Source organism: Mya arenaria, chromosome 3 (genome assembly GCF_026914265.1).
Source record: "Mya arenaria isolate MELC-2E11 chromosome 3, ASM2691426v1".
NCBI lineage: Eukaryota > Metazoa > Mollusca > Bivalvia > Myida > Myidae > Mya > Mya arenaria.
This window is the reverse complement of record NC_069124.1, coordinates 39,668,106-39,681,223: the sequence shown is the minus strand read 5'-3', so window position 1 is coordinate 39,681,223 and position 13,118 is coordinate 39,668,106. Positions and strand designations below refer to the sequence as shown.

General features: G+C 34.5%; 1 protein-coding gene across 3 annotated transcripts in view; it reads left to right on the top strand.

Moving 5' to 3' along the window:
• Nucleotides 1-1,884: 1,884 nt before the first annotated feature.
• The window catches only part of LOC128228022 (glutamate receptor 2-like), a 96,423-nt gene continuing 85,189 nt past the window's right edge, over nt 1,885-13,118 (top strand). For 2 of the 3 annotated variants that reach the window (XM_052939046.1, XM_052939044.1), the window contains exon 1: nt 1,885-2,255. In XM_052939046.1, coding sequence (XP_052795006.1) covers nt 2,165-2,255 — 91 coding nt within the window. In that variant the 5' untranslated portion in view covers nt 1,885-2,164. The remainder of the gene's footprint in view (nt 2,256-13,118) is intronic. The other variant, XM_052939047.1, reaches the window with a different exon arrangement.

Here is a 13,118-nt window from a genome sequence, read left to right as displayed (position 1 = left end):
TTAAAGAAAGTTTATTTGTACACGCTACAGTTGATCTTAAACGTGGTCTACATGATGTTAGACTTGTATTTATAGGCTTTCTGATATTCGCAGAAACCTATTATAGAGAGGTGTGAACTACATTTTGTGCGTCTTTCAGGCGTGTTTGTACACTGAACAAGTTTTAAATGACATGTACCAAAAGCAGAGGAAAGTGGTTACCGCGAGGATCAGTGAGCATACACGAATACGTTTCGCAATCGTTTTTTAAACTCATGAGAAAGTTCCCTTTGTGTGTCTCTTCTATCAAACTAGCATCTTGAATTCTGTTTCGTATTTGAATGCAATTCAGCATATAATAATATTTATATTGCTACACTGCTAAACCAATCTTGAAGTATTATAAACATGTATAATTGTTTGTATTTGGTAACATCTTAAAAAAACAATCATACTGAACTTATACACACATTTGATACTTTTATATAAGATGAAACTGGAATAGAAAATTCACATTGTCCACGCTAAATAACATGGTCTTAAGGTACAGCCTTGCAGCATATTCATTATCATCAGGGTAAAGACCCTTCGCTGCAATCGTTGAGCACATTATCTATGATTTTGCTATTCTATAATACAGTCGCATTTGATGAGAAATGTTTATGAAATAGGTTCATCGGTAAAAGATTTTTAGAGATATCAAGGACGGTAAAACATATTTAATAATTGTGTTTTGCTTATAGCACTGTTACTGTGATCATGAACATTTCACTAGTCTTAGTCTTATTCGATTGTTGTAATCATTTATTGCAACCCTCATCCTTTTCATGTGTTAAAGTTCACAGTTTAGACCAATAAAATAAATTCCTATCACGCGGATCAACTTTCTGTTCTAAAATAATCAAATACCATGTATTTTTGATATCGAAATATATTCAGTATTTTGTTTTGCTAATGTCAAAGCTGAAGAAATAACGCCGCCCAATTTGTCAGCGTGATTATCGCTGGCACTGTTATACTTTCCAAACATTTTAATCTTTGTTTTTGAACAGATCATTTACATGTGACTATGTAGTTGTTATGTCAATCGAGGATTTTGTTGGTAGCCATTTCAATTTTAAAAAGGAAGATAAGTTCAAGTGAAAACGAGGCCATAAAAGAAATCGTTATCGACCCAAGGTGCAAAACGAATACTAGCTCAGTCAAGCAATTATTCGCGAAAATAATATACATTTTTATAGTATATGAAGTCACATACGTATTATTTAGATACTAAAATAAAACACTCCCCGCTTATTGATAAGCAAATTTATTTCATTTATTCTTTTCTTCATTATTATCAAGTGGGCGTCCTTGGGTATCATTTTATTGTTCGAAATGTAGTGCAGAGTAATATGAAATAAACATATAATTATTTAAAACCACAAACAAAAAGTATAGATTGACAGTATATGACATTTATTTATCTTTCCAAGCTAATGTCATATTTCGAAATTAAGATTTTATTCGAGCAAGACAATATATTTACATAGATAAAGGATACAACAGTATAAAATTTCATTTGCCTTTCAGCCGACTGTTTTATCATTTATCTGTTTTACATAATTCCTGAATACAAAAACCATATGCTGCATACTCCATGACTGACGGTTAACCGACTATCAAAACAATGTCCCCACAGCTGATTTGACACAGGTGGTGCATACGTGAAGCCCCGTTGTTCGGATATAACAACGCGAGTTTTAATTCAAGGGCAGTAATGTAAATTTTGCTAAAACAATGATGATACAATACTCTGTCTGTATTAATGGTATGAAACGCGGCAGAATTGGAAAAAGCCAATCGCAAACCGAGGAAGCACGGCGCACTATTGAAAATATCATAGGACTGCTTAGCGCAACTAACATGGCAAACAAAAACACCGAGTGCTATTGAGATTAATGTTCATACATCGTGGCTCTGTTAATTTTCGTATTGGTTAACGTAATTGTAATGATGATGAACGGACAAAAGGTTTCGATCGCCTGTGTTTGGCTATTTCAATGGAGGTGGATTTCGAAATCGGAGCACTTGTGTCAGATGTCGACAGGACAGACACACTATGTTTGCCAGGACAGAATTTAACGTTGTGTGACATTCAATACGTAATTTAGAATTTGTCTACATAATTTATTTTGACACCGTTATGACTGCGATGTTTCCAAAACGTGTATTTGTCTTCGCCTTCACCGTTGCTGTACTGCAAAACTCCATCGATGCATTCGAACTGAACATAGGTAAGTCTGATGTTTATTGTTTAATTTGTTGTACCTTTCACCTTATGTTAGTAAACATTGGAAACATTTAATCAGATATACCAAATTAATGTCATTTACAGACTCTCCGTCGTTACAAATGTCTATCAAAAACGAGCTCTTATTTATTTGATTTCGCATATCTTCATCCTAGTACAAAAACTCGAAAAGTGCAAACAGTAACAGCAGCTCTTATCGAGTTCTTGCATTAAGGAGACGATTTAGTATGTATTAATGATGTATTTACCTGGATTAGGACATGACTCGTTATCACCCGTGGAAGCATTAGTTGAACACATGTTTCACTTACCGAACGGTAGCATTATTTGTACACATGTTTCACTTACCAAACGTCTTGTTCAGTTGAGCAGAAGGTATATTTCGATACAAACGACATGCATTGAAAACATATTCCGTGTTAAATAACAATTCTTGATCGTACTCAAATGCTGAATGTTGAACTCTTAAATGGCGAATATCAAATATTTATTTCAAGCATTAAAATGGGTTAGATGAAAAATAACACTGTATGTTCCTATTATGTAGTTTTGAAGATTTCTGGTACACGATTTCTATTGACGTTTGTGTATCGTTTCAACAATGACGCATGTAACTTGGTCAGAATATACACATTTTGGTCTTTTAAGTTGTTAATTTAGCTAAATAAGTATTATTTTTATTCGTTGAGAGAATGTTGTGAGGTATTTTAATTTAACTCTTTTTTATGGAATTTTTCCTTGGTATTCAGGTTGTCAAATTCCACAAAAATGTAATTTCGATTAGAAGCATGAGAACCGTAATATCAAAGACAAGCGGTTAGAAATCGGCAGATATCAATTATTCATGAATTGAGTCACCTATTTTCTTTTGAGGTTTGGAAATTATATTGTACTGTATTAAGACTGATAGTTACATAAATGAGTTAATTATTGAAATGCACTTGTGCTATTTGTAATGGTAATTGATCATTATTCCGACTCATTATTTGCATACATGTTAGCGTGGCTTTGTGTATACATGGATCTATAGGTCTTCGATCAAACTTCTTGTCTAGTACTTGTATAAGTTGATTTCATAATTCCAGACACAACAAAGATCAGCAATGGTAATCAGACACAAGATATGTGCTCTGGTAATGGTATATCTCCTAGTCATACAGACTCGAATTAAAATGATTTATGTTATTAGATACCATCAGATGGCAAGGGTTGAATGGATGGTTATTGTTTATGTACATATGAAGTCTTTTGTGTATTGTGTTTGCCTGATCTCCTACGTGCTCATCAAAGTGCGGCTTTGGGTGAATTTTAAATGTGAAGAATCCGTTCTTAATTAGCACATTGAATATTAATGATTGATTTTAGTATTGGTATTTATATAAAGCAAAATATGAGAACTTTTCATTTAAATTCTATGGATAATCATAAAATTGTTTAACAAAATCATTAATAAGTATCAACATTTCGTTTATGCTTTTGAATGTTATTTGGAGTTTAATTCGTGAAATACCAACAGTGAAAATATCGATTTGAAAATGTTGCATAAGTTTAAATAAAGATATATTTGGAAAAAAACATATTACCGTTTATAGAAAATGGTAATCTTGTTTTTCTTTAACTTTGAAGCTGAGTGCTCGAACATTTGTTTTTATGAAAAACATATTACAGACGAAAACAACTGCTCGAACATAACTACGATGCTATATCATCGTTCAAATATCTTTTTGAACTGTTTGTCGTTGTTATACGTAACACGAACCTCCCGGGAAATTCACAAAACAATTACCAGATTAAATAATGATTTTGTTTTACAACAATTACGGTCTTCACTCATACCTGGAAAACGACCTGTCTTTGAGCGAATCAGAATGGTGTCTGGCAGCCGGGGATGACTGAACACATATGTAATATGTATCATAAACAAACTCTAAAACTAAGAGGGTTTTTAATCTAAAGACTTTCCGCAATTGTTTTACTAACACGTTAGACCTTTCAAATGTTCATTCAATAAATGGCGGCGAAGAAATTTGGTCATGTATTCATGATCTGTTTAATTTAAAAGTGCGTTCGTGCATAATTAACTGTTGTTATTTGGGACATAGATGCATTAATAAAAGTTCATTAATGAATATTATAAAATGTTTGCAATAGAAATCAAGTGAATAATAAATCATAAAAAAATATCGGAGAACTTTATCCACAAACCGGAAATAGAAAATTGACAGCTACGTCAACAGCTATAATTTGCTTGAGGGGCGTCCCACGGGTAGCGGTGTAGAAAACACTCTTTTAAAAAATGGGGTATTTAGAAAAAATGAAATAAAATACTAAAAAAACTCCATAAAAAAGCATTTAAGACAGAGAAATGATATGTTCAAAAATGTTTTTTTTTATGTTTTTTATTTTTTATTTTGAAATCGACAAATATCCTCTATCAATATCGTCTATTCAAAATTGAAATGCATGTACATTGTTCTGATTTTCAATGTAGTCCCGTAGTTCGTACAAGAGCAAAGGGAACAGGACAGTTTATGAGACAAGGACTCTAATTTCATTGTTTAACGTGCCGGGAATGTTATAGTTTCCATAGTGACCACCAAGATGTTTACGTTTGCTATTACTAAGGCAATAATGAAAACGGACAGATCATAAGTTTACTACCGTCAGCAAATGATTTATTGTAATGTTTTTTTTATTCTTATGTATACAATTAAATGAAATAAATGCACTATCTCTGACTGATACCGTCAACTATTATTGTACAATAATGCATTGAATTGTCCGAAGTCAACATAGACTTGAAAATGTCCCGTCGTCATGAGAGGGTAACAGATTGTACAAACAAAATATGAAATATCAATAACAGACAAGAATTATGTAAGAATATAAAATGACAAACTAGTTGACGTTATTAATTAATCACTGTTAAACACTTAGATACAATTTAAAGCTGCACTCTCACAACTTTTTTACTCCTTGTCTTGGAACGCGCTATTTTTGCGAAAATTCATGGAGACCAGTGATTAAACTATAAGACTTCTGACAAATAAAAGCACTGAAAGTACTGTTCGACGGTACTGGGGTTGATTTTAAAGCAGGCATCATGTAGTATTGCAAATAGAGTTTGCACAAATGCTGTAACGCTCTTAATGAGCAAGAGCAACGCCGAGAATAAAAACGCTTTGTTTTCACACAAGGGAATTGTTTAATACAGGTGCATGACCATACATAACATATAGGTATTGTGACTGTCTGTGCTTACCAAGTTTAAGTTTGTATCATAAATGATGTTCAAGGATGCACGGCAGTCAACACAGTGCTTGAACAAAGCATATAAAAGAGAAAGGCAGAAATTCTTGGTCACCATTGAATGAACACATGCTTTTGGCAACATCAAAATATTACAGTGATGAAGGTAAACAGCAAAATCAGGTGTGCACCCACTTATGTACAAGGACGGAAATATAAAAGCAGTCACAGACCGCCATATCCCCAATCAAATTTTGCTTTGTACAAAGGATAGAAATGGAAATTAAAAAAGTGCAATAACTCGAAATATACTGCACCAAAAGTTATGGCTCTGGTGAATTGCACTTATCCTGGATGATATCTATCTTATTATGATGTTTGGTGACAATACATCAAAGGCTTTTCAAGATATGCTCCGGACAAAAAATATGTATATAAATTAACAAAGGGCAATAGCTATAATGATGCCCCTGAGTTATGATTTCTGTGTACCGCACTTATCCTTAATGAAATCTATTTGTATATGATGTTTGAAGTTAATACCTTATAGATTGTCCAAGTTATGCGGAGAATAAAAAGTATGAAAATTAACAAAGGGCCATAACAACAAGTACTGCCAGAGTTATGGTTCCTGTGCACTTCTGCACTTCTCTTGAAAGAGGACCTAACGGTATATGAAGTTTGAGAACTATACATGAAATACTTCAAAGAAGTTCTTTCTCCAAACAACCTATTGGTAGCTGATGACTGGTCAAGTATGACAAATATTGAAACAATGAAATGTTACAAGAATGAATAAAGAGCATAGATACAAATGCACACAAAACGCAATGCAAATGACATTCATATTTAGTAAAATGTTGGTCTGTGATGCAGCGATTTGGTCAATCCATATCAACAGTCAACCGCAAAAGTGCCTGGTCACTGCCTAATGCTTATATATACAGAGAGTACACAAATGTGTATATCATTGTTATGTTTTGATATGAAGAGGTGGCAGGAAGAGTACACATTATAGTTTAATTTGTAAAGTCTGCATACCACTGTTTATTTATCGCTTGTATCACTTCAAGTTAGTCAAAGCTCGCAAATACGAAATGATGGAATATGAATGTTAATGTTATTTTCCAACATATGAAATGCAGTTCATAAAAAAGGATCAAGGGTTGTCACATTTGTAAAATAATCTGTTATAATCGAAGAAAAATGGTATATATATGTAACATGGGGGAAAATGCACTTCATTCAAAATACTTATCATGAATAGTTAAGTGTCTATGGTTTAAAAAAAATTAATGTGGTCAACAGATGTGATTGATGCAATGATTTGTATATACATACTCCTTACCAACAATAAACCACAGCCGTGCCAGATCACTGCATACACTCGAACAGTGTATATGGATATGTGTATCAGTTTAATGATGTAAAATGAATAAATGGAGTTATATTTTATAAATACTACACTTAATTTGGTAATTAAGAATTCAACGAAAAGTAAAAAAATGAAATGCTCCCTAAAGTAAACAAGAAGGTTGTGGAGTGGTTGGCAACGATTATATATTTTTGTCAAGTTGTTTTAATGTAGTTGTGTTAAGAATAACCTATAATGGCAATCAGTGAGAGATAATGCAAACAATGGCGACTTGAAAATGTATTATGCATTTGTAAGGCACTTTGATTAGACTAATAATAATGATATTCACAAATCAGTGAAACAATAATAATAATGTTCACAAATCAGCGAAACAATAATAAATCAGTGAAACACCATAGAAATCAAAACATGTCATGTGGACTCGACAAGGTAAAATACAGTACATAAAAGTGCACGTTATACAGACATTGATGTGGCAAAATTGAAATGGATTTTTTGCACGTCCAATATTAATTGCTTTAATATGTTCAAAAGAGTTGAATGGAATAAGTAGTAAAATGTTTTCGGAAACAAAGTAAGACTAGTTATTGTATGTGACATGTGAAATAAGCACATGGTAAACATGTTCACATCGGAAATGTGTAAAGGAATTGTGTTACGAGTACTTTTGGGAATATGTGACAGTCAGAATCTGACAATATTTGTCACGTTTGATGTCTTGATTAATTTTGATTCGTACACTGCCATCTGGTTTCAGTTGTTTTACTTCTTTAAAGTCTGGGCAACGAGGTAGCAGGAGTTCAGTTGCAACTGTGACCATGGTGGCTAGGTTTTGTAATTAGCACGCGTTAAATATATTCATATTAGAACTTTTTGCCACTTTAGATGCGTTCTCTGCCATCTGCTGTCTGCTGTTGTTTTACTTCTTTAAAGTATGGGAAACAAGGTAGAAGGAGCACAGCTGCAACTGTGACAATGTTGCCATCAGCGAGAAGAAACTCAGAAATTCCCTCTTCTATCTGTCTAGTTCCTACCACTGTATTCTCTTTAGTGGGAAGCATCCATTTTCTGCATGGATGAATATATACAAACGTAATAAATGCAGACCATTAGCACTAATAAATTATTTATTTCATTTGTCTGCCACGTATGTACTTGTTATTATATAACAATTATGTAGATATACAGTAAAAGATAAAATAAAAAAGGCATACCCGACTTGTGTATTTTATCTGGCAATATGTTTTACAAGTTCTATAAGAAAATCTATTATGATGTTGTTTTCTGATTAATTATGGATTCAGTTACTGTTCATATGTATTAAACATGAATTAGGTAAATAACAATTAAAATTTGCCATAGGGGAAACAAATGAATAAGGCATATATAGTGATATTTGTATCATTGAAGATATACAGGAGGACAAATAGTGTGGCAGATTGTGATATAAAATTACCCGCATTTTGGATCCGGGCGTGGTTGAGAGGGACACTTCAAGGGACTTGAGTTTGGGTGACAATGCCTGTGAGTGTAACAGAGTCTCCTGATCTGGCATCGGTCTGTACCGCAACATGCAATCATTTGTTTTTGCCTTCTGTTAGCCCGCCTCTGGGGTAATGACTACGTCTTCAACCTCTTTGTCGCGTACCTTGAAGGTACAAGCAGGTGACTAGAAAGGAAATAACATTATAAAAATGTTGATGTATGAACAGTGTACTTGACATGTTATGCATTGAAAGACAATTAAGTTTTTCAATCAAATGCTATTAGAATCAATCTGAATGTAGTGTTTTGCATGAATACTGTTTCTTAACAAAACAGATTTAAGATTGCAAAATTTTATACCATGAATTTTCGTTGACAGTAATTTGCAAATGACAACAGTGTGTCTCTATGGACTGTAGTAAGTTATGATTTTACGGTCAAAAATAAAACTCTCTCACAGAATGACCGATAGTAAAACTACTACTGAACGAAAATCACACAGCATGATTAAAATCAATATCCTACCAACTTATATTTCGGGTACAACAAAATGAGCGACTTTATTCGATACTAATAATTGATTAAACATAGCATTTACAATTTATGTACCTAATCAACGCAATAAAAGAATAAATAACAAACTTATATCGTTCGGAAGTTCGAATGTGAACACCTTGCCGGAGATGGCCGAGAAGTTACAGTTAAAATATGTGTGTATTCATACACTGTTCCGATCAGATCCGTCTGAGCTTGATAGAGATAGTGTATAAGTTGATACGATTTCATTCCAAACGCACACAAAAAACATCAGCTTGATATTTTCTCAAACAAATGTAATAAAGGCAAGTATCTTGACTCAAGTAGTAAGAACTTTTTTGCGTTGTTTAGTTGTGCACTTCCGTAGAACACTGGTTCCTGGACGCTGCTGTTTCAGCATTTTTAGGTGGGCACCAACTGATGCATGCCTACCGAATAGAAGCATGGTACATATGAACGGTACTGCTGTACTATGTTTTAGCCACAAAACATTCATTTTCGAATAAAAATATGCAAATCTGCGATCGGAACTACTTTCAGCGGTCTAATATCATCATGTCTCATCATATTTACGCAAAACTCACTGGCTCACTGCAAGACAAAAAAATGCCAAACGATCAATCTGTGAGATTGCAGCTTTAGAAATCATTTGTAAACCTTTCAGAATTATACCGATTGGTGACTATTCTTTTCATTCACATGTATATAATTATAATGATATGTTGACTCATGTTTTGTTCTATCGATTTGCTTGCAAGTAATGAATCGTTATCATTCCGGAAACATGTTTGTCATTGTACACTTTAACTTCCTGAAACACATTCTGCCGGGCTCAAGATTAATTGTTAGAGTATTGACATGCTGTATATAAACATAAACAATATCATTCAAAGATCATTACTTTGTTTGTGAATTCATCCTCATTAAAATCAAGCCTTGCTTATACAAGATAAATGATGACATGTGATTTCATTAAAATGTGACATTCATGTGAAACGGAACGATATTGACCTTGAATTGAATTACGACTTACTGGTATCTATAACTAAGTAAATAGTCACAATACTTTTCCTTGGAATTCTCTGTTATGAACTTTGGTCAATCATTTACAATATATAGTGCTGAAGCACACTGTTGCTTGACATTAATACTACAAAGTGGTTCATACACTGCTCATACACTGCTGTTATTTCCTTGGGCTGGTGATATATATTCACCATATTTACTACGTATTTCATATGTAATTTAGAAAAAAACAAGAAAAAAACATTTCTTAGGAAAACGCTTTACTACTTTGTGAATTTAACTCTAATTACTTTGAACTTTTACAATTAACTCAATGTATCCTAAGGGATATTGTAATTATTCATATTGTCACACTAGACAGCACGTAAATACCAATAGAACGCCATGCTAATTTAGTTATAGGTTAGTTGTGTGAAGTTAGCTAAACATACGACATTGGACATTGGACATTCAAAATCGAATGTTGTGCTGGCACGACATTGGACATTGGACATTCAAAATCGAATGTTGTGCTGGCACGACATTGGACATTGGACATTCAAAAGTGAAAGTCGTGCTAGCACGACATTGGACATTGGACATTCAAAATCGAATGTTGTGCTGGCACGACATTGGACATTGGACATTCAAAAGTGAAAGTCGTGCTAGCACGACATTGGACATTGGACATTCAAAAGTTAATGTTGTTCTAGCACGACATTGGACATTGGACATTCAAAATCGAATGTTGTGCTGGCACGACATTGGACATTGGACATTCAAAAGTGAAAGTCGTGCTAGCACGACATTGGACATTGGACATTCAAAATCGAATGTTGTGCTGGCACGACATTGGACATTGGACATTCAAAAGCGAAAGTCGTGCTAGCACGACATTGGACATTGGACATTCAAAATCGAATGTTGTGCTGGCACGACATTGGACATTGGACATTCAAAAGTGAAAGTCGTGCTAGCACGACATTGGACATTGGACATTCAAAATCGAATGTTGTGCTGGCACGACATTGGACATTGGACATTCAAAAGTGAAAGTCGTGCTGGCACGACATTGGACATTGGACATTCAAAAGTGAAAGTCGTGCTAGCACGACATTGGACATTGGACATTCAAAATCGAATGTTGTGCTGGCACGACATTGGACATTGGACATTCAAAAGTGAAAGTCGTGCTAGCACGACATTGGACATTGGACATTCAAAATCGAATGTTGTGCTGGCACGACATTGGACATTGGACATTCAAAAGTGAAAGTCGTGCTAGCACGACATTGGACATTGGACATTCAAAATCGAATGTTGTGCTGGTACGACATTGGACATTCAAAGTCGAATGTTGTGCTGGCACGACATTGGACATTGGACATTCAAAAGTGAAAGTCGTGCTAGCACGACATTGGACATTGGACATTCAAAATCGAATGTTGTGCTGGCACGACATTGGACATTGGATATTCAAAAGTGAATGTTGTGCTGGCACGACATTGGACATTGGACATTCAAAAGTGAAAGTCGTGCTAGCACGACATTGGACATTCAAAATCGAATGTTGTGCTGGTACGACATTGGACATTGGACATTCAAAAGTGAAAGTCGTGCTAGCACGACATTGGACATTGGACATTCATAATCGAATGTTGTGCTGGCACGACATTGGACATTGGACATTCAAAAGTGAATGTCGTGCTAGCACGACATTGGACATTGGACATTCATAATCGAATATTGTGCTGGCACGACATTGGACATTGGACATTCAAAAGTGAATGTTGTGCTGGCACGACATTGGACATTGGACATTCAAAAGTGAAAGTCGTGCTAGCACGACATTGGACATTGGACATTCAAAATCGAATGTTGTGCTGGCACGACATTGGACATTGGATATTCAAAAGTGAATGTTGTGCTGGCACGACATTGGACATTGGACATTCAAAAGTGAAAGTCGTGCTAGCACGACATTGGACATTGGACATTCAAAATCGAATGTTGTGCTGGCACGACATTGGACATTGGATATTCAAAAGTGAATGTTGTGCTGGCACGACATTGGACATTGGACATTCAAAAGTGAAAGTCGTGCTAGCACGACATTGGACATTCAAAATCGAATGTTGGGCTGGCACGACATTGGACATTGGACATTCAAAAGTGAAAGTCGTGCTAGCACGACATTGGACATTGGACAATCAAAATCGAATGTTGTGCTGGCACGACATTGGACATTGGACATTCAAAAGTGAAAGTCGTGCTAGCACGACATTGGACATTGGACATTCAAAATCGAATGTTGTGCTGGCACGACATTGGACATTGAACATTCAAAAGTGAAAGTCGTGCCAGCACGACATTGGACATTGGACATTCAAAATCGAATGTTGTGCTGGCACGAAATTGGACATTGGACATTCAAAAGTGAAAGTCGTGCTGGCACGACATTGGACATTGGACATTCAAAAGTGAAAGTCGTGCTAGCAGTTAGCACATTCAAATCAATGTATGACATGTTTTATGAATGAATGTTTTTTTTTACCGACTTTAAATTAATTTTGATGGCATGCAATATTCGGATTTTTGTTTGTTTGAGATATTGTCTTGAAATTATTTGAAAAGGGTCAGAGATCACAAAGCAATGAACCATTATAAAATTTATTAGCACGAAGAGAGCATTGTCATGACGATTCCATCGAAATATTTGAAACTTAAGCATGATTCAGATATATAAGATGTCACATATGCAGAGAAAGATTCAAATGAATATACTTATGAATGGTCGTGGATTATATGTAGACAAACAGTGATAATGCTTTCAAAATGGCATATTTTTAATAAGCTTAATTGTTTACACACCACTGCTACACATCTAGTACCATTTATAAAGGAAGTGAAGATAATTATATCCACAGTATATGATGACATATGGAAAATATAGACATGCATTGATGATTCCTACAAGTATAAATGTAATCGTCCGTACATCTTTTTTATCTGGTTTTACGTAAACACAAAAAAATATTGTCAATGAGTCGATAAAGTAACCTATTCCTGCCTGTCGACTTGTTTTTTTATCGACTCAGTTAGTCGAACATGCTACGTCGTCTTCATTTATATCATTTATATCGTTTATATGAAATAATTGTGTTCGATAAACCTTTTTGATATTTATAAGTC